The sequence below is a fragment of the Arctopsyche grandis genome, chromosome 6 (assembly GCF_051622035.1).
Source record: "Arctopsyche grandis isolate Sample6627 chromosome 6, ASM5162203v2, whole genome shotgun sequence".
NCBI lineage: Eukaryota > Metazoa > Arthropoda > Insecta > Trichoptera > Hydropsychidae > Arctopsyche > Arctopsyche grandis.
In genome coordinates this window covers 11,963,525-11,984,700 of record NC_135360.1, presented here as the reverse complement: position 1 = coordinate 11,984,700, position 21,176 = coordinate 11,963,525, and the positions used below count along the sequence as shown (strand labels likewise).

At 36.3% G+C, this 21,176-nt stretch overlaps 1 protein-coding gene across 1 annotated transcript in view; it reads left to right on the top strand.

Moving 5' to 3' along the window:
* The first annotated feature begins 6,722 nt into the window (after window positions 1–6,722).
* LOC143912591 (uncharacterized) overlaps window positions 6,723–21,176 on the top strand; it is a 194,226-nt gene continuing 179,772 nt past the window's right edge. Inside the window, exons 1-2 of the mRNA XM_077431882.1 lie at window positions 6,723–6,750; window positions 7,117–7,184. Of these exons, the coding sequence (XP_077288008.1) occupies window positions 6,723–6,750; window positions 7,117–7,184 (96 nt within the window). The remainder of the gene's footprint in view (window positions 6,751–7,116; window positions 7,185–21,176) is intronic.

Genomic DNA, 21,176 nt, shown 5'->3' with positions numbered 1-21,176 from the left:
TATGTATGATCATAAACAAAAGGGAAGTGTCTATTAAATATGTAAATTTAAGGTGGGTATTTCCGCAAACTTCTATGCAATATTTTATAAATTAAGAAAAATGATTATCAATAGTAATTATATGTATATTAAAACTGTGGCGCGGCAAAATCAAAATTTTAACAGTTTAAATTTTAATTGTTGAATCAAAGTTAATAATAATTTACTATAATAATTAAGCAACATCACTAAAATTAGCTGTCAAATTAATATTAATGTATTTAGTTTTATAATAGGTGAGTTCTAATATAATTATATAACTCTTAATGTTTGTATGTATACATATGTATGTGGTGCCTATATTTTAAAAATGTATTACATTTAAGTTTTGCGAAATGGATTAAACTCCAACTTATGTATGTACAAATGTATGTAGTATCATTTTTGAGTATTTAGTTTTTTGACCATGATAACTCTTCATTCTTTTGTAAGAAGTCATCTGGAATTTGCTAATTCTGTTTGGAATCCTTTCTATCAAGTGTACTTATATTAAATACCTTATCTAGAACGAATAAACAAAAAATCACATTCTAACCACAATTCCAGATTTCTTCACAATGATCGTTTTGTTTCCTTACAATCTAGGTCTCTTCCTCCTAGATTCTAGGAGGAAAATTTATGATTTATGTTTTTTTGTTTGATTTTTTTAATAATATAATTGATAGTATAATTATAGTTGATATGCAACCAGATCCCTCCGTGATCCTTCATTATTTTAAATTAATCCTTGTTCTACCAACTATTCTTGTATTTTTATACATCCATATATGTAGATCTCACTCTTCTCTTAACATTATTTCCCATCATATGATCCATTTTGTCGTTCCTTTTCATTATTCTTCGTATAACAAATGTACATAATATCTATCACTATTTAATGCTTTCTTCTTTGTTTTTATTTTATTTTATTTTTGTAATTTATTTTTAAAAACTTTTTTGGTATATGTTGTAATGCTGTTTGTTTCTGATTAAAAAAAAATAAAACGAATCAATAAATAATATGGTTTGTAGTACAGCTGCCTACTATTAAGTGCTGTAATTAAGTTATAGGTTACATATTCTGCACTCAAATTGAGTTTCTCAACTTAAAGCGGCCCAGTAAACATGAAGCAAGTAAATGAAATAAATCAATTTTGCATCGGGAGCTCTTTAATTGTGTGTTTTTGATGAAAATATTCATATGATGTAAAATAGATTTTAATTCATTTTAAGTACATACACACATATATAAATATGTTCTTGTTACCATTGTTCGACAACTAAAATTGATTCGAAAGTCAATTTCAGTATCTATGCACAAGTGTACATATATGTATAGGTATAAAGTTTATTAATACCTATTTAAGATTACGTTATGTTACTATATTTTCATGACTTCAAGTCACATGCTATCTGCACGCAATGTCCAGTCAGGTTAGTCACTGCGGTTAAACAGATAAACCATTTTTATCATTAGGCAACCGCGATTCTCTTCAGTGTTACTCATATGTATGCACATACGTACAAACATGCATACGTCTCACGTGCAACGCATAGAACACAGTATATGTATGTATATTTTATGTATGGATATATGTGTGTAGTTAAAATGGTTTGCGATACCGCAACGTAACGGATACGATAATGAACTCTATACTTATTCGTATTATAATTCAATTTTCTTTTGCGTCAATAACTCGGAGGGCTATGAATAATTCACGCAAAATGTCACGATGCAAATAGAAATCTTACGTGTCGATTCGTTGTAATGTTTTTAAATGACATTTTCGATACAGAATCGAAATAGATATCGGTTGCGGTTTTACGTCATACATGTTTTGATTAATGTTTTTGCTCATTCGACCGCACAAATGTATGTATGCCCGTCAGATTAGGCTCATATGTAAGAATGTACCTAATCTGACGGGCATAAATTTTGATTTTAAAAGATTAAAAGTGAATATGTGTGTATAAGTTGACATTGATTCGCTGAAATTAATTTAAAATATTATTTTTAATCGTTCTGTCAGTCAATCGTAAATTCATAATTTCTCGTAATTTATCATATCAGCGGTTTCTATGCTTTTTTGACTGGAACTCATTTTCAAAAATTGTTCTCCTCATATTTAATAAGCCCTTAAATGCCCAGCTCCCGTTCTGCTGTTCATAATCATCATCATCAACATTCACAGCCATTTGCCATCCATTGTTGGATGGAGGCTCCTCCAACACGCTTCCATTCGTCTCATTCTACATATTTTTCTGATTTCATCCATTCATCTCCCCTGTGGCCTTCTTTGCACCTTTGTACATTCTCTCGGATACCATTCGAGCACTAATTTCTTCCATCCATCGTCCCTTTTTCTAGCTACGTGACCATTGCCATTTCAATTTCTTTACTATCACCATTACATCAACCATCGTTGTCATACTTCTAACCCACATATTTGGTTTTTATCTCTCCTTGTTATGCTAATTATACAGCGTTCCATAGTTTTTTGAATGCACTGGAACTCGTGCAGTTTTGCATCCATACACCATCACATCATATGGATCTGTGCCATGCATACTTAATAAAACAAATCTGCAGTCGATTTTTGTAAATTTGCAACACCACAGATACAGAAAAAAATATATAGAAAGTTTTCATATATTCATGCCGCCAATCTATTTGATGCGATACATTGTCAAAATTCTGTTAATTTTCAGTTTAAATAAATCTTCAGTTGACATAGTTTCTTCATTGTCATCTTGCAATCTCCCGGTTGAGAAATACTACATAAAATTATAGATGTGAATGCACTTCATCGAAATTTTGAGTGTCAAGTCTTCCGGCAATAAAGTGAGAATCGTAAATTGCAAATTTTATAAAGCCGGTTAAAATTTTGCCCACGATTGCAGTATTTAAGCAATAAAATAGGCTATTTTATGCGAGTAGGTAGCTACTGTGCACTGATGCGTGCATCCATTATTCGTTCTGAAGTATGTTTGTTTTGTATAATTTGTACATGGATAGTTGGCCGACGATAAAAATGGATAGCCGTAAACGCGCGCGCGGTATCTTTTTATGCGAGTTATTTACACACGAGAGAAGTAGATTTTAGGTATACGCAGAATCCGTATACGCGTAATCCACGCAACAGTCGATCCGGTCGAAACGAACAGGCGAAAGAAAACGGGCAATAGGAAGTGGGTATAGTATGTATGTAGAAAGAAGCGCGCGTTCTCACTCGAGAGGAGAGTCCTCGGCTTTTAACCGGTCTGCGAACTGCTGATGCTGCGAGTCTTGAAATCACTCTAAGGCTAAATATGCCTTCGACGGCGGACTGCTGAGCCGGCTGATTTTTAGATGTTTTGCAAATGTGGGACGATCGTTGTTATAAATTTTGGGCATGTCGAAATAAAATAACGACAAAAAGAGATAATCTTCGGATACGTCGATTTCGAGTGCCGACAATCTCGAAATGGCCCCCCTCTCTCCCTCGGTCTCTGTCTCCGTTGCTTGTTTGTACATATGTATGTATATACATAGATCGGTCGGAAAAGTTAATGGAAAGGAAGTCACAGATCTTATATTGTAAAAAAATATTTTTTTTTTATCTGGTGTCTACGATTCAATAAACCCAATTGCATCCGTATGAATGCAAAAGTGTATTAGACATCCGTGAGTAGTTAACCGTTTTACGAGCTAGCGATTTCCCTGGGTAGAGATGCACACAAGATGGCAGATATAAGACAGATACTACCTACACAGTAACGTCGTTTGTTTCGGAGACGGTTTATTACGCACTTTTCCGTTTTTTTTTCTTCGTTCTTTTGCTTTTTCTGTCAGTCGTCACAGTTTTGTGTATGCCTCTCATTTAGTTACCTATAAAACGTTTCGTTTTATGGCCACCTCCGACCAGTGAGAAAGCAAGAAGGAACAAACTTCTCGATTGTTGTGTGTGTGTGTTTCTTCTTCTTGGGCTACGAGCCGACGGAGACCGCATACTCTCTCTTTGCCCCAATATAAAAGCGATAGATCGTAAAGTTTTACGAGATGCGCGACTGATACATTCCCGCGTGTGTATGTATTATTTTTAATGCCGGTGTAGGTACCCATCGCGTATCTCGCGGTTTGCCGTTCAACGAAGCTGGAGGTTTTACCTATAGACAAACATACATGCATGTGTAGATATGTACAGGCTTCCACTCGATATCTACAACAATGGTTCGTTTTCGATTTAATGAATTAGAAATGTATAAATCTTGGTTTATATAATTTCAGTATATAAACCAACTAAGTGGTAGAACTCAAGTTAATGTACATAAAAGGATGCTAAAAAGGTCACAAGGAAGATGAGTGGATGAAGTTTGTGAAGAAAAGTATATGGAGTGACATGGATGAGAGTTGCCTAAAGCAAATATAAATGGAAGCTCTTCTTGGAAGGGTCTTCATATTATATATCAGTGGATGGCGAATGACTGTAAATGATGATGATGATGATGATTAGTTGCTAGAAATATCTTTATTCTCAAGATTTGGCGTGTCGATTTATGTTTTGGAATCAGGAAATATTTCTTATTAGTCCATATGTTCCGAAATATAATTAATACCTAATAACAGAAAATAATCGGGGCTCTTTTATCAATAATAAATTGTAAATTTTTTCGTTACATGTGTGTTTAATCAATTTCTGTGTTATATATATATTATTATACCTACTTAAAAACTCAAACTCACGTAACCTTTTCATGAAAAAAATCTAAATTTTCCGTGAAATTTCTATGTATGTACATACATACGTAAAACGATTATTATTTTTTAGGAAGTTGTTGTCTTGTCGTGTAATATAAAAACAATGTTCATCTCTTTTGTTACGTACATGCGTAAAAATCGTATTCAACTGGGGTGTACGTTTTGCATTTTACGTTTTCTGGGATCAGCAAGATTCTGTAACCCTAAATAACAACATATCCACCGACGTGCATATGTACGTCATTTCGCCGTTTTTTGTACATTTTCAAATACATACATATGTACATATGTATGTACATATAAAACATAATTGAATTTGGCATTTCATGAATGTATTGAATTCTATTTGGAGTTATTATAGAGTAGTACTCGAAAGGAAAATATCTCACATATTTTATAAACATGGATTTATTGTTGTTAACCGGTGCTCGCATTAGCTCCGGCGACGTGTTTTGTTTGTTGTTATACACGCGATGTTTTACATTGATTTGTTGGCCATAAATTAGGGGTGGACATTGCGGCGTGCTTCTTCTTCTACTTCTCGGTTGGTATTCGGATATTTCAGCGAACACGCTCTGAAAGGAACTCGCAGCATGAAATACATACCTTGGACTCTCCGTCCCTCTCGCTCCTCCTTTCCGTCGGTCGACGTAATAAAATAAAATCCGTGAATAAGTAAAGAAAGGGAACGGCTGTCGGACGGTGGGTGGGCGGGCGTGGGCGGTTTTGTACTCCGCAGAGTTCGGCGGGAGGGTATGAGTGAGGGGGGAGGGGGTGGCGAAATGTATTTTGTTTATACCACCTAGAACCTCTTGCCCTCGCGATACTGCTCAGCTACACCTCCTTCTCGTCGCTCAGGAGCCACAACCCCGACTCGGGGTCGGTCCTAGGGGTTGGGGGTGTCAGCGAGCAAGTTTAAGGTGTGGGGGGTGGGATTGCCGGGGGGGGTTTTGCTCCCCAACTCGGATCTCATAAAACTTCTGTCGCGATAAACTCGATTGAATTCCAGATACACACGGGAGAACAATGTCTTATTTAAATTTTCCCCGGAAAAAGTGAAAATTCATTGCGCCTTTTATACGCACCGGGCGCGGCGACGTTTTAACCCTTTGCATACGCCAGCTGTTTCCGTTCGTTTCGTTCGATTCAAAGCGTCCGAATTTTAAATAATAATTTATGTATGGAGGTGTTTTTGTGTAATGTAATTGATTTCATTCCAGTTCCATTAACTTTATATGTAGATATGTGAATCTAATGGCTCTGCAAAAAGGACTCGACACTTCTGATTATGTTTTGTTTTAAAGTACATACATAGGTGCATAAGTAAGTAGTAGGCGATAGTTATTATGTACATATACAAACATGTATAATATATACAAATGAACATATGTTATTGCTACTGTTTCCAACTACATACATACATACATCGAGTTTTCAAAATTTTACAAATTTAATTAAAGTTATTTTTTAATTAAAAATATTTTTTGTTAAAATTAAGTTGGTTTACTTTTTGAGAAGTACTTCCGTCGAGTTTAATGATGTGAAGATTCGGTTGACTCGATCTCATTCGCGGTATATTTTTATTTATTGCATGTAAACAAAAATATTTGATGAAGTTTTTCGTGCTGCTGGAAAGTTTTGATTGTATTGCGTATTTGATTTGACGTTGTAAATGAGAGCCTTTCGGCGATGCTACGGTGTTGAGGGTACGCCTCCACATTTAAATCTATAATATATGTATATATATATATATATATATATATATATATATATATATATATATATATATATATATATACATATATAAGACGGCAGTGAAACAAAATTATAATGAATAAGCGGAAAACTGCTCCTGGCGTAGCGCAAATAAAACTTTTGCATCTCAACGAGGATATTGTAGGGAGACGAGAGGTGGCCTACCTACACCTACCTACCACCTACCCAACTCTCCTTGTTAGACCTGAAGATGTTGGCGATACATCTTCACCGCGAATGTACGCGGTTGAATCATATATTCCATGAATTAAATTAATCTGTTTGAACTCTGGGTGTAACGTTTCGAATAGAACACGCGGATACGTCTTATTTTATACGTGATGGTTATTGTAAATAGGTTTTTGAGCTCTTTTTCCTATTATGCTGTACATTAACATTAGAATAATATAATACTATGATTACTAACTAAATTAAATAAAATTGTAAAATAGAAAATGATCACTAGATCAGTAGCTATTAAAATAGATATAAGATGTATTGTGAACATAATTTCGTAATAATGAAAAGCATTAAAAAAAAAAAAAAAAACGCGATGGTTATGTATTCTACATGTAATATAATAATTTTTTTTTATATTGTTTCAGGTGAGGGCAAATTTCAAAGATCTCCATCCAAATCAATATTTTTCGAACAGTCGGAATTCACTTATCAAGTATGATATGATCAACTGTGATTTTTATTAAACAAATTTGTAGAAGTTCCGACCATTTCTACAAACCTCCTTTTTATTGGAATTCATTTGATCCAAAGCAATGTATTCGAATAGACATTCTATCATTTGATTTTTTCTGCTCCATGCAAAAAGCAATGGGAGCTTATTAGATATGTATAAACATCATCATCGTCTACAGCCGCTCTCTGTTTTGCGCAACCATCATCCACTCACCGACACATTTTCTTAATTTCGTCTACCCATCTTCCCCGTGGTCTTCCTTTTACCCTTTTACATTCTCTCGGGTACCATTCTAGTACTTCTTTTGCCTACCTTTCTTCCATTCTCCTAGCCATGTGGTCCGCCTATTGCCATTTCAATTTCTTTACTCTATCTATCCACTATGTCAACCTTATCATACTTCTGACCGACGTGTTCCTCTTCATGTGTTTCCTCGTTATGCCAAAAATACAGCGTTCCATACTTATTATATTGCATTGGACTTTATGTAGCATCTTGGCGCTTCACATTCATACGTCATCACTGTCAAAATACATTGATCGAAGATCTTTTTCTTCAGGCAGAGTGGCATTTTTGATTTAAAAACAACATTCATTCGTCAAAATGCACTCCATCCTAATTTCATACGTCTCTTTATTTCTTCTTCTTTACTATCGGACATGTCAATTATTTGACCTAAATATAAATCTTCTATATATACTTCTACTATTTTATCATCTGATGAATTGCTATATATATTTAAAATTATACATATGTAAAATTTGCGAAAAAATGTACGTACCTACTCATAGTTTAAACTAGACTTCACATAAATGAAATTATATCTATTCAAAAATATAATTGGTAGCGTTGGATGCGAACAGAGTATACGGCAAACGTAGGTATCCGTTGAGAGGCTGTTGTTTCACATAGCTGAGTTTGCATAGCTTTGCGCAATACTTTTGATGTAAGCAAAAGTTTCCCACTCTCCGTGCCGTTGTTTGGTTGTTTATGTTACTCGATGAAAGCCCTCTGAAAAACGAAGGTGTCCAATTTTGGGAGGCACTTTAAATCTTATATTAACAGACAATTTTAAATCTTATATTAACTTTTAATTTGGACATTGCTCTTCTGGGTGTTGCGCAGTGCGCCGTCTCACCAGTGGTGGCCAATAGAGTTGTGGGTGCCTCGGCCCACCTGCGCGGCTCACCTGCGCACCTGCCATTGGCTCACCTGGCGCACAGGTGCGCACCTGTTATTGGACGCGGTGTTGTCGACACGCCCACGCTTATCGATCTGCAGGTGAAACGTCTTCTCATTGGTCGTTTGCCGTGTCGTCAGGTGAATTCGGACCAATTGCGGCGATGAAAGGTGTCTCGTTGAATCATCCCGTGGAAAACACACGGTTTTAGATTCATTTTTCATGTGGAACTACGTCTATTATCATCATTTGGGTACATATTAATCTCTCGCATAACAATAACATTTGTATCGTTTGATAAACGCCAGATTTAAATGGCCTAGTGGCCAATAGTCAGTCCGCAGTAGTCCTCTCTAGAATATAGTGCCTATATATACACATATATATGTACATATCTAGGTAGGATCGAACTGCATAATTCGTAAATAATACATACATAATTAATTGCTAGCTAATCGATCTCATGTTTTAAATCTGCTAGCAAACGAACGACTATACTCGAGAGCAGACCCAGTCCGTTGGAGTGGGTTCAAGCTGTGTGGAAGATATTGTATGACGTACTGTATAAAATGAACCTAATAAACGAAACTATTGTTAATTCACAAAGCTAATTTACAAGAAAATGGATATGTTTTTATTTTATTTTATTTTAATACACATATACCAGTGTCTACAGGTTACCCCAATATGACACTGTGGCCAGAAAATACAGAAAAAACAATATATAGGTACATCATTATCACCATTATCTACAGCCATTCACCATCCACTACTGGAAGAAGGCCTCTACCCATCTTCCCTGCGGTCTTCCTTTTACCCTTTTGCATTTTCACGGGTACCATTATAGTACTTCTTTTGTCCACCTTTCGTCCATTCTTCTAGCCAAGTGGCCCACCCTTTGGCATTTCAATCTCTTCATTCTATCCACTATATATTACTTATACTTCTCACCCACATATTCCGTTTCCTGTCTTTCCCCGTTATGCCAAGTCAATAGCGTTCCATACTTCTTTGAATGGATTGGACTTGGTGTAGTATCTTGATTTCAATCCAATTTTCACATCTATACGGTTATCAATGTCCAAGTTTCACATCCATATGTCATCACTGGCAAAATGCATTGATCGAAGATCTTTTTCTTCAGACAGAGTGGCATTTTTGATTTTAAAACAACATTCATTCATCCAAATGCACTTCACCCTAATTTCATACGTCTCTTTATTTATTCTTCTTTACTACCGGACATGTCAATTATTCGACCTAAATATAAATAATTATTTACCATTTCTACTATTTTATTATACATAGATGAAATTAAATCTTTGTGAAACAGCAACTTCGGTATTTATTGTATTGCAAATATTTAGTATATTGTTTTTAGGCACGTGTGCTTGTTTACATCAAAGTGGCGCGAAAACGTAAAGATGAAACGATTTTACCTAGAAATGAGCAATAAAATCAATATGCCAAGAGAAAATCGAATAATCTTTGCCTCATTAAAATTTAATTGCTTCGACAGTAAAAATTTGTAATAATAATGGACATATGCATAAACCCGGTGATGATTGTATTCATAGAGATTAATGTACATACATATTTTAAATGTCGACTTTCGTCAGTGAGTCAAGTAGCGATGAGGCAATCGAAGCGATTCTAAAGAAACAGAAACGCTTTTTTAAAATTAATTTTAGATTGCACAACGAATTTTGTTGAGGTGAAGAGATGCTGGTAAATTATCAATGGATTCCTGTACATATGTATAAATGTATGTAAGTAGATACCTATGTATGTAAATACATATGTATGATCGAAATAACATTACGTGGGAGAACAAGAAGAGCACTGATACGCCTTCCGAGTACGAGGCACAAAGTAACATTCACAATACGAGTAGGTGTGTTTATTCAGTTGGATCCGATCGGACTTCGTTTCTGGCCCTTCAATTATTCCTGTAACATTTTTGAGAGTCTGTATGTGTGCGTCGGATGTAGGTGTGCATGGTCGGTTATAAAAGGATTCATGATATTGGAGTAACATCCTGTGTCAGTGGCTCGTCTGCATCCTGGCGACTGTAAATAATTAACCTTTTCAACCGAGCGTTACCTTCGTTGTATATCGAAGTGCTTTTTGATCGTTCGAATAAAGCACATGTTGTTGTACGTACTTCTTCAGATGACTACATACATATGTAATTGCGATTGAATTTTGAATGGACCTAACAATTATTGCTGCAGGTACACCTACCTGTCCTTCGTTGTCTGTATGATAACTATCATTATTGAAAAAAAATATACTTTTGTCTCGTTGGCTGCTTATATTCAAAATGTGGTGTGTTTCATCTCCGAAGTTATGATAACTTTCCTGAAATTTGATATTATTAGTCTTTATGCGTCGTGCCGCGTGTTATCAAGCGGAAGTGGCAGTTTGACGGTCAGATTTCTGCGTAAGAGAGTATGGCAGCTCGTGGGTCGCGAAGATAATCGCAATTATGCGAATGACCGACCGTTTTGCTCTGTATTTACCCCTCTTTGTTCTGGTACCGACGTGTTTTCACTCCAAATCAAACGACTTCCTGCCGACAAACGTCGCGATAAGAGGACCGTTCTCTCTCCTCTCTCGCTCGTTCATCCCAATTTGCGTTTTGCACTCGGCAAAAAGACTGGCCCCTATCCGGCCATAATCGCGAATCGGCAGTTTTGTTCTTTTCTTATCGCAGGTCAAAATTCATCCGAATTGGGTCTTATATCAAATTTAAATTTTCAAAATACATACATATGTATTTACATATATGGTGGACTAAGCATGTGCATGTACGTACCTATGTCGATTATAAATATGTATGTATTTTGATCTTTGAATCACCTTCGTGTTTGTTTCTATCGCATACAATTGTATGGAGGAAACTTTGTCGTAAAAATTTGAAAGCGCCGAGGGGTGAAAACTTTTCGTACGATTATTCGCGGATTTTGTTTGTTATTTGGGGAATGTATGTACATACATACATAGGTAGGTTGTGACTTTGTGAGGGTCATTATTTGTGAATCAGTGTCCTGGCGACATGTGATCTTTTCTACTCATCGTCGTTGACAGACGATTCGCGTCTAGGGAGGGGGTGGAGACGATCGGACCGACCCTAATGGACGAGACTCATCCCACGCGGGCGGAAACGACGATTTCGACTGAAATGTCGATTAAATACGTCTCATTCAAATGAAAATGTGAGATATATTTATAAATTAGAACGGGGCGTATGTTTTCGGTGAAATTTCAGATGATTTGCAACACGATACGTCGCTCTTCCAATTTTCGATCGCGTCACTTTGGGGTCGTTTCAGTGTTTGCAAAGCGTTTCATCTTATTTGTAGGTGGGCGACGTTCTCTTATACTAAGTGGTTGTTTATGGTTGTCTCCTGTCAGGGGACATGTCAGTAGGTGAAAGGGAGGAGTGGGCGATAAGAGAGGGAGGCTCGAATGGGTCTGGAAGAGTGATGGCCACTTCTTGAAGTCAAGAATTGATCAAATACGCGGACGGGTGTCCAAACGCATTATGTCACACGATAGTAGTTGGGAATAAATACAATATATTCGTATTATATTTTCATGCTTAGGTATTCCATATTTTTGTATTTATTTAATTTAATATGCTAGTTATTGTATTCGGTGTATTTAAATTTAATTTACAAATTACTAGTGGTTTTACCCGGCTTCGCTCGGTATTTGCATGGCTAATCAAATAGTAGACATTTTATTAAATTTATTTGAATTTTCATTTGTTTTTTATTAAATTTAACGTCACGGATTCTACGAACCAAAATTTACATATACATAGGTATGTACATACAAAGTCTCTTTCGAAATTATATATTAGATTTTATTACATTTCCGTATTAACTTTTTAGTATGAAGTTTATTCCTCGTGTGTTTTAAGGAAAGTAATTTTTATATTACTGTTTACTGGAGAATAATGATTTCAGTTTTTAATTTAAAAAATTCAAATTATTTTCTTAAACATATAAAGTATAACTTAATTTTTCTGAGTTACTATTTTTCATGTTATTTTGCTATATTTGTATTTTATATTTGCTATATAATTTAAAATAATCATACATAAAGTGATATCACATAAGCAGTTTGTTTGTAAATTCATATTTACATATGTACATACATACATAAGTACGTACATATATATGATCATATGTGTATTTAGATAGATATATAAATATGTAGATACATTTGTACGTACATATATGGATAAAATCGAATGTTAGCTACACGTGTTTGTTGGAAAATTCATCTTTTTTTTCATTCGCAAAGAAAATTCTATGGCGAATTTGTAACGAATTTATTACCAATCCATTAATACGTGTTGAAAGCGAATATTCTTTCCCGTTTTCTGAAGCTTTTATTCCCGGCTAATAGAGAAAAACAGGCAGACGTCAGACCGTAGACCAAGATGAAAGGTTACCCGCGGCTCCACCTTCCCGTCGTTTTCAATTTTTCATGGATAATTTTCCGGGTATTTTCCTCTCGTTTTTCCACGCGTATATTTTTTCCCTGCTTGACCGCCGGCGTACATCTGGCACCGGCCCGGGCCCGGCTCGCTTGTTTTATTGGAAAACTTTTGCGAAGATGTGCTATTTTCTATACGGTAAACTTGTTTGCGTTGTAGGTACTTTGAAAAGCGATACGTCTTACGCACAGCCTAATTTATATTGTATCGGTGTATCTTTGACACACACGGAGAAAAAAAAAGAAAAATAGAAAAAATACGAGTTTTGCTATTCGGCTTCGTGGCCTCGTGGCGGTCCACTGTCCAAGTCGACAGGGAGGGTGAGCGTCATCAGCCTTGATAAGAGTCTAAGGGGGGGAGGTGGATAGGTGGGTGGGAGGGTCCGTGCCAGTATGGGGGAAAAAACATGTCGGTCGGAAATTACCGCGACATGGGTTTCCTGATTTATTTCGGTTAATTGATGTACGCTTACTCAGTCAGATATCGTTCGTTCGCTACGGAGCCGATCGGTAAAAAGTTCAGTTAAAGTTAATCTAAGCAAAACTGTGTATTCGATTCGACAAGATAAACGTCGAATAAGCAGTTCTTCTCAAATTAACTGGTACATAATATCTATATAAATCACCATCGATTACTTGTTGTGTGTACTTTCAAGTATAAGTTTTACAATCTCCCTCTTTCTCTGTATCTCTCATACTCCACGATGTTTTAAAGGAAAAAGCTTTACTAAGAAGTTTCTTAATACGTAGGTATACTTTCAGTTGGTTGTTACAAAACAAGCTCGAACACTATTGTGCCATAGATATGTAGTAAGTAAGTCAAAAATAGTGAAACCTAATTAATTTTATTGATCATTTGTTTCATTGGTTTGATTAATTATTTGGTTACAATTTTTGTTTGGAGTGTGGTGTTGAATAAAAACAATAATTTAACTATACATCCCGAAATACATATGTATGTTGTATGTAAATACATTAAAGAATTTTACTTTATAGTTGGTACGTGGATATGTACTTAATCATATGTAATATACTCTTGTAGGTATATAAAATGAGTTTAAAAAATTTGATGTTCAAGAACACTAAAAAATATCAAACTGTATATTTTATCAGCATTTGAGCATGCTGCAAATGAATTGCTGGCTTAAGATGTTATTAGTTATTTGTATCTGAAAACACTTATAGTCAGATCGGTGGCCCGGATTCTTTAATGAACAAAAAATGGTTCACTATTGTCAATTCCTATTGTCCTACAAAGCAAGAGAGCAAAAAAAATGGTTGACAATAGTGAATCAGTTTTGATGCATTTAAGAATCCTGGCCACCGATTTCTGATTATAATATAATAAAAACTCAATTGAACGACCTAAAAAGTTTGTCTTGTAATTGTTATGAAATTACCCGTAATTAAAATTAATAAATTTAAAATTTAGTTGAATGCGAATTTCATAGCCAAGTATATTTAATAGAAGCAAAACTTCTTTACAAACAGTATAGATAGTTTATTTGATAGTGACATCAGCATCACGAAAGGTTGTAACGCTGAAACATTGCACAAGACTCTACCGCGCCCCCCCCCCCCTTCTCTAGACTTTGTTCTACGAAGCTTTATTTTTGAAGTAAAATTAATTATAACACAAATTGATATAAATAATATAGATAAATCGTTTATTGACGGCAATAACTGACGTCGGACAGTATTTGTTAAAACATAAAACGAAAATAATATCAACATCAGCTAGTAGATAGCACGGTAGTTGTGTTAATGCTAACCACCGAGAGGCTTCGGGTACGAGGCCTGATTTGACCTGGATTGCAAAAAGTATATTTGTGACTCCAAGTCGATCGTTTCCTATCAAAATTTACCAATTTATCTGATTTTATTGTTGAAAATTGGTAAAAACAATCCTACCTATTTGTCACCACTTATTGAATATGATTTCAAATTTATTATCTATAAGTGTATATATTTACAAGTTTAAAACCATAGGTGTCGCTTTGGGGCAGCCTGCAATAGCACCGTGGTAAAAATATAGCAGACAGCGTATCCTATTGTGCAGTGTCGTATATCTTCGTGTCGATTAAATGCAATTTTCACATCATAAAATAATCTCATTATATAATATATTTCGAAGTGGAAGGCCTCACGCTCACACACTTTTGTACGGCACGTGTCGATATCGGTTGGCTCGGTATTTTGAGTCATCGCCTAATAGGTTGTATATCAGTGAAGCCCACGCGGCCTCGTGATGGATTGATCGGCGGCTTCTTCGGCGATCCGATCTGCGCCGGTGTTTGCCCGCCAACCGCAACATCAATTTATCATTTCAACCCTGAGGGATGTGCTCTGCGAGTCTCGGCTCAGCCTCAACCTCAGCCTCAGCCCTGGCAACGTAGAAACCGAGCCAAAGCCGCAACTTTACGCGATCTCCACCTCGAATCGCGTTCCACAGTATTCCCCTCGTTCGACAGTAATTGGAGCGTAATTTTATTTATTTTTTTAAGTTAAACTTGCTTTACATCGCGTCACGACGCGTCAAGGTCTAACCGCACTAGGCGATACTGCGCTACAGCGACGCAGCACAGCACGTCAGAGTTGGTACAAAAGGCAACTTTGACGCGCCACTCGTAGTGCGTTCTATCTTATACAATTTCATACAAACAATATTTGGCTGAGCTGCCTCGCTGCAGTGCTGTGCTACCTAGTGCGGTCAAACCTTATACTCGCAGTTGAATAATATTAAACAATCGACGCGAGCTAGTGACTATAGCCTAATATTGCTTCCTATTAGGCAACATTTTGACCACGGCCAATGTTTGCATAGGTTAGCATTTACTAGTGTTGTGCTCATTGATTTTTCATTGGATGGTTTCCCAAAAAGAGTTGATAAATGCATTCAAATAATGTATAATAATAATAACAAACAACAACAATCGTCATCGTAATCGTAACTGAAGTCGGAACCGAAGTCTCAACCGGACTGAAATAGGAGTCCGGAATCGAAACTAAAATAGAAATCTGGAACCGGAATTGAAATAGGAATCCGGAACCGGAACTAAAATGGGAGTTCAGGATTGGAACTGAAATAGGAAACCGGAACCGGAATAGAAATCGAAATCGAAATAGCAGTCGAAATCGTTATAATAACTTTTGATAATTCTGAAATTTGTTATTTGAAATATCCGTACACTCCGATGCACTCGCACATACATACATACGTACGTACATAAATCCCGTCCGTTTTTTTATACTTATATGTATATATATACAAATTATTTTATATATGTTTGTTATTATTTTAAAGTTAATTGTAGTACATACAGTCAATCCATAATGCGCCATAGTGTATTATAACTAGAGATCGGACCGGAAGCGTGCCTTCATTGTTAATTGTTCGATTTGCTTTGTCAAATTTTATAAAGAACCTTTTTTTTGCACTCTAGCTTTGTAAATAGACCCAAAACGCCCTGATTCATGGAAAAAGCACGTTTCCTATCGGCCCTTTAAATATAACTATAAACTATATATTTCAATACTTAATTATATCGTAACTATTTCTATATTTATGTATGAATCGATATCAATTTGAAACCATACTGAATAAAACAAAGTAAAATAATGTTATCATAAGACAGTTGTCTCTTTTCTGGAATATGAATCTATGGAAACTTCATTCATGAGATATACTCATTGAGAATTACCACACATACCCAACCAGTTTCTTGCCTGCCATTTATGTAAATTTTCACTTATGTTATGTGTAATTTTCAAAAGCTTTTTTTTAATATTCAACGATATAAAAATAAATAGTATTGCGATTTTTTTATATACATATGTACATATGCACATATACCTAAAAGTTTGTATATTCATATAAGACGTTGATGCGTATTCGAGGTTAAAATTAATTCATATTCGTGATTGATGTTTGACAGCTCGTTGATATTCAATAGCGTTGTAATTTTTCATCGAAACTTTGATCGATTTTTCGATGCAATTAGCGGCGAATTTTTAGCTTTCAGTATGGTACATACATACATACATACATATGTGTGTATGTACATACGTGATTGCATGAGAAAATCGATCTGACTGTTCCTGTGGGACTCATTGAGCGTTTTCGTCTTCGGATGTCGAATCCGATACGCCGAGGTTAAGTCAACACGGAGTGTGCAAAAATAATGGGACGCACAGGATCACAAGCCTTTTGATCACAAGCCGGTTGTGATCAAAAGCAGAGCGACGTTCGCTAATTGTTCTGCGTTTGTTTGCTTTGGGCCAAAAAAGTGATGTTGGAGAGTGATGAAATGAAAAAGCGAGAACAATGTTTGCATGAAATTTTGCGTTCAACAGATGCGCAAAACCACACACACTATAATTATATTGTACTTAAGACTTTTTTTCGCGCGCTTTCAGCTTTCATCGTCGAGTTTCCGAATCTCACTGTGCCCCGACACATCGGACAGGATACGTGGATATAATTAGATAGTGATGAGTGGTTTCCTTTTTCGTTTTGTATATATATATATATATATATATATATATATATACATACATATGTATATGTATGTATAAAATTTTGAGTACCCCGTACAGATCAACCAGATGAAAGTTTTCAATTATGTTTTAAATTGCCGATATATTATAATATACCTCGTTCTTAATAAAATTGATAGTTTTTTGGTTCATCTTTTTTTTTTCTCATTTCGAAACTTTCTTTCTAGAAAATTCTTTGCATTATGCGATACATTTTCTCTATTTAGCATTTAATGATGTGCTCCTGGGATAGCCAAATAAGGAAATAATTGAATCCATTTTAAGTATTTTATGACTTCCTCTGTATCGTAAAAAGTCTAAGTTTAAATGCTCTTTTGCTCTCTTGCTTTGAACACAAATGGAACTGTCTATTGTTATTTGCAAAAGCAACTACGACTATCCGCCCTTTAATGATGATTCGTTTCTAATTTACTTGTGTCTTTGAATATTACACCTGTCCCCTCTTCGTGATCGCCCCACGTAACCGACCACGAAAAGTCACTTATAGCCTCAAAAACCAATACATATTCATGTTTTTATATTGATTGCTGCTATTTATGTTTGTAAGGAACTATTTAGCTCTGTTCAGTCGAGTCTATTATGTTGTTCAGAAATCCGACAAGTACTGTAACAGTACCCCGTCACTATGATTCGTCGAATCTACAATGTCTGAAGTGTTAAAGCACATCGTAAATATTCTTCAAGTTGTCTTCTCGTACGTACATTGTCGTCGAAATTGAATTAATTTTCTCGATAATGACTAAAGAGGAAGATCGTAAGAGAGAGAGAGAGACAGAGAGAGATAGAGAGAGGGAGAGTGCCGGAACAACATCGACATGCCGAGACGGCGCGTAGTACACGCTAACTTGTTTTGTATAAATGTTTTTTTGGCGTATTGGCACGCTGCGTGCTCGTCTTCGGCAAGAGATTGCTTTTACACGATTGCTTAATGACACGTGCCAGACGGGCGTTGATGTTACGCGTTACGGCCTACTATAATTTAGATGGATGAGCCAGTCAGATTTATGACACATTGTTAATCTTACACACGGCTGTCTTGCCCGCTGATGTATTCGGCTGTGCCGCGACCGAATCCGCCGAAAAACTTTCTTCTGAACATCATTAACAAGACCGCCGCCATTGTGCAGGAAAACTCCAAAAAACTCCCCTCGAACCACCTAGCCTCTCGCCCCTCCCTCTCGCCGCCCTCCCTCCCTCCGCGGCCCATAAAAGAATTTTGGCGCGAGTTTCGACGAGCCGCGTATCGCGTTTTCACTAGTGTGAGCTTGTTTTGTGTGTATCATAAGAATATGATATAATAATAATGTACTCGTTGAAACCATTCCATTGATATGTCATTAATTCTAGATTTCGGCTGAAAAATTACGTACTAAAACTTGACCTGCCGTTTCCTGCCGAATACAGTAGATTTTTGGTAATTGTCAAAATCGTTTCAAAGTTGCTTCACTTCGACGAGTTGTCATGCTTACATCCAAGTCGTAAAATTGCATTCAAGTGCCTGTATTATGCTCATTAAAATTCAAATTAAGGCAAATTTGACTTTGATTTGTTAAATTATCAAAATGAAAGTTGATATTTTTTATAAGAATACTACATTCATATGAGCTATTATGTTTGAGTGGTGGAAGTCCAATGTTCAGTTCTCATCTCATATTATATTACCTTTAATTTATGTCCGTACACCCCAAGTCTTTATATTTGGACATATAAAGAAATTATTTTTATACTACTTTTAATATTCAATTTATTTATTTACACTAAAAGCCAGTATACATATGCATGTATTAAGTTCATTACCAATTCGTGTAAACAGACATGCACTGTTTTCACACAGTGTTTTTTCACGATGCGACACAACGGTAATGGTAAGCAGTTCACGGCACGGTGGTTCACGTAAATGACGGAAATCACACGTAAATTCATACCATACAGCAACGAGGATGCGGTGCGTCCGCTCTAAAATCGCCAGACAAATTGAACGACAGATTAACGGACGGCTGCTTTAAATGCAATTCTCATCTTCTCGAATGATAGATTGCACATCAGATGACGGGTAACCTTTCGATGTGCACAGATGCAATTATTAAAATGGTAATTATTAAAATTGAGTTGGATCTTTCAGTCGAGTTTAAAAAGGCAAGATTCGATAAGTTCCGAATCTTGCCTTATTAAACTCGCCAGAAAGATCCAACTCAATTTTAATAATTGCATCTGTGCACATCGAAAGGTTACTCGTCATCTGATGTGCAATCTATCATTCGAGAAAACGAGAATTACGTTTAAAGCTGCCGTTCTGTGAATCTGGCGATTTTAGAGCGGATGCACCAAACCCCGCATTAGATTAATTTATAATATAATTTTTCCATTTTCACCCAAGATCAGTGCGCCGATGATAAATTCAGATTCGTATATGAATACCTGGGTATGAGTAATTTAAAGTTAGCCTAATTATTATGGTATATATGTAATATGTAAGAAATAAATAGAAACGTGTGCTATCGAATGCCACGATTTCTGACGTGGGCTCTACTTGAAAATGAATTGCTGACCGGCGGGAAAAAATGACATTCGGTCGGCAAAGTCCGAAAACAAAACAAATGGCCTAGTTATATGAGAGTTAGTGCCACAAAGCCGACGCGGGTAAATATAAAGGTGGAATGGATTCGGCCGCAAAAAATAACGGTGGCCACCGGAAGTGGGTGGCGGAACCCGTCCGGCTCCACTGTTCGGTGATGGACCAAATATATCAAATACACCTTATTTTTTCGCAGAGGGGGGAGACATTTCATTCCCCATTTCACGTATGTATGTATGTAGGTACGTGCGTACTACTCAATTTTTTAATGCCAAGGTTTATTACATTTACCTATGTATGTATGTATGTGTTGCGTACGTTTAAGTGGAAAGTTTCACGGTGGATTCCTACGGATCCTGGGAAAAATTTGCATTGAAGTGGGAGGCGGGTGGAATCAGTGTAGGGGGTTCGGTCCCTAGGTGTTATTTGTCCCAGGGCGGCCTTCGGTGGACAGCGTCGCGACGCGGACAAATCGGCGTCGTTACGCGACTGCCGACGTCTTGAGAATACTTGATTAGTTCTGCTCCTACCTCCTTCCTCGTGGGGACTTTGTAGGCTACGTGGAGAAAAAATCCTGATCAAGTCCGATATAATACCTTTTAATGACACCGTTAAAAAGTTCTTCCTTTTGAATAAGAAATATTTTAAAATTTTTTTTTTTGGATTAGTATCAAATTAGTTCGATTGTTGTTGATGTACGAAAATTGTTGGTTTTTGAAATATCAAACAAACTTTACACAAATGCGCATCAAGAGTTTCAAGTAAATCAACTTTCCACAACAGCCGATAGGCTTCGTCCAAAGTGTTTCGTTTCACATCCGCTCTAGACTTAACCAAACTGTTTCGTTTCACATCCGGTCTAGGACGAAAACACACTGAGTGGTATGGGACGTCTCGTCCCTGCCCTGGCTTGTAAACATTGGTTGTTCTGTGACCGTAAGCAGTGGGTGTTCCCCAAACCGAATTCGAGTGTAGTTGCACGTGCAGAATGCATACATGTGTTTGGGAGGTCACACGTGTGTGCATATCCATATGCAACCGGCAATTTTCTCATACATTTCTTCAAATATGGGATTCACCATTATCGATCACTGTCAAGCAAGGATAAATACAAAAATAAAATATCACCGAAAACACGCCAGGGGGTGAT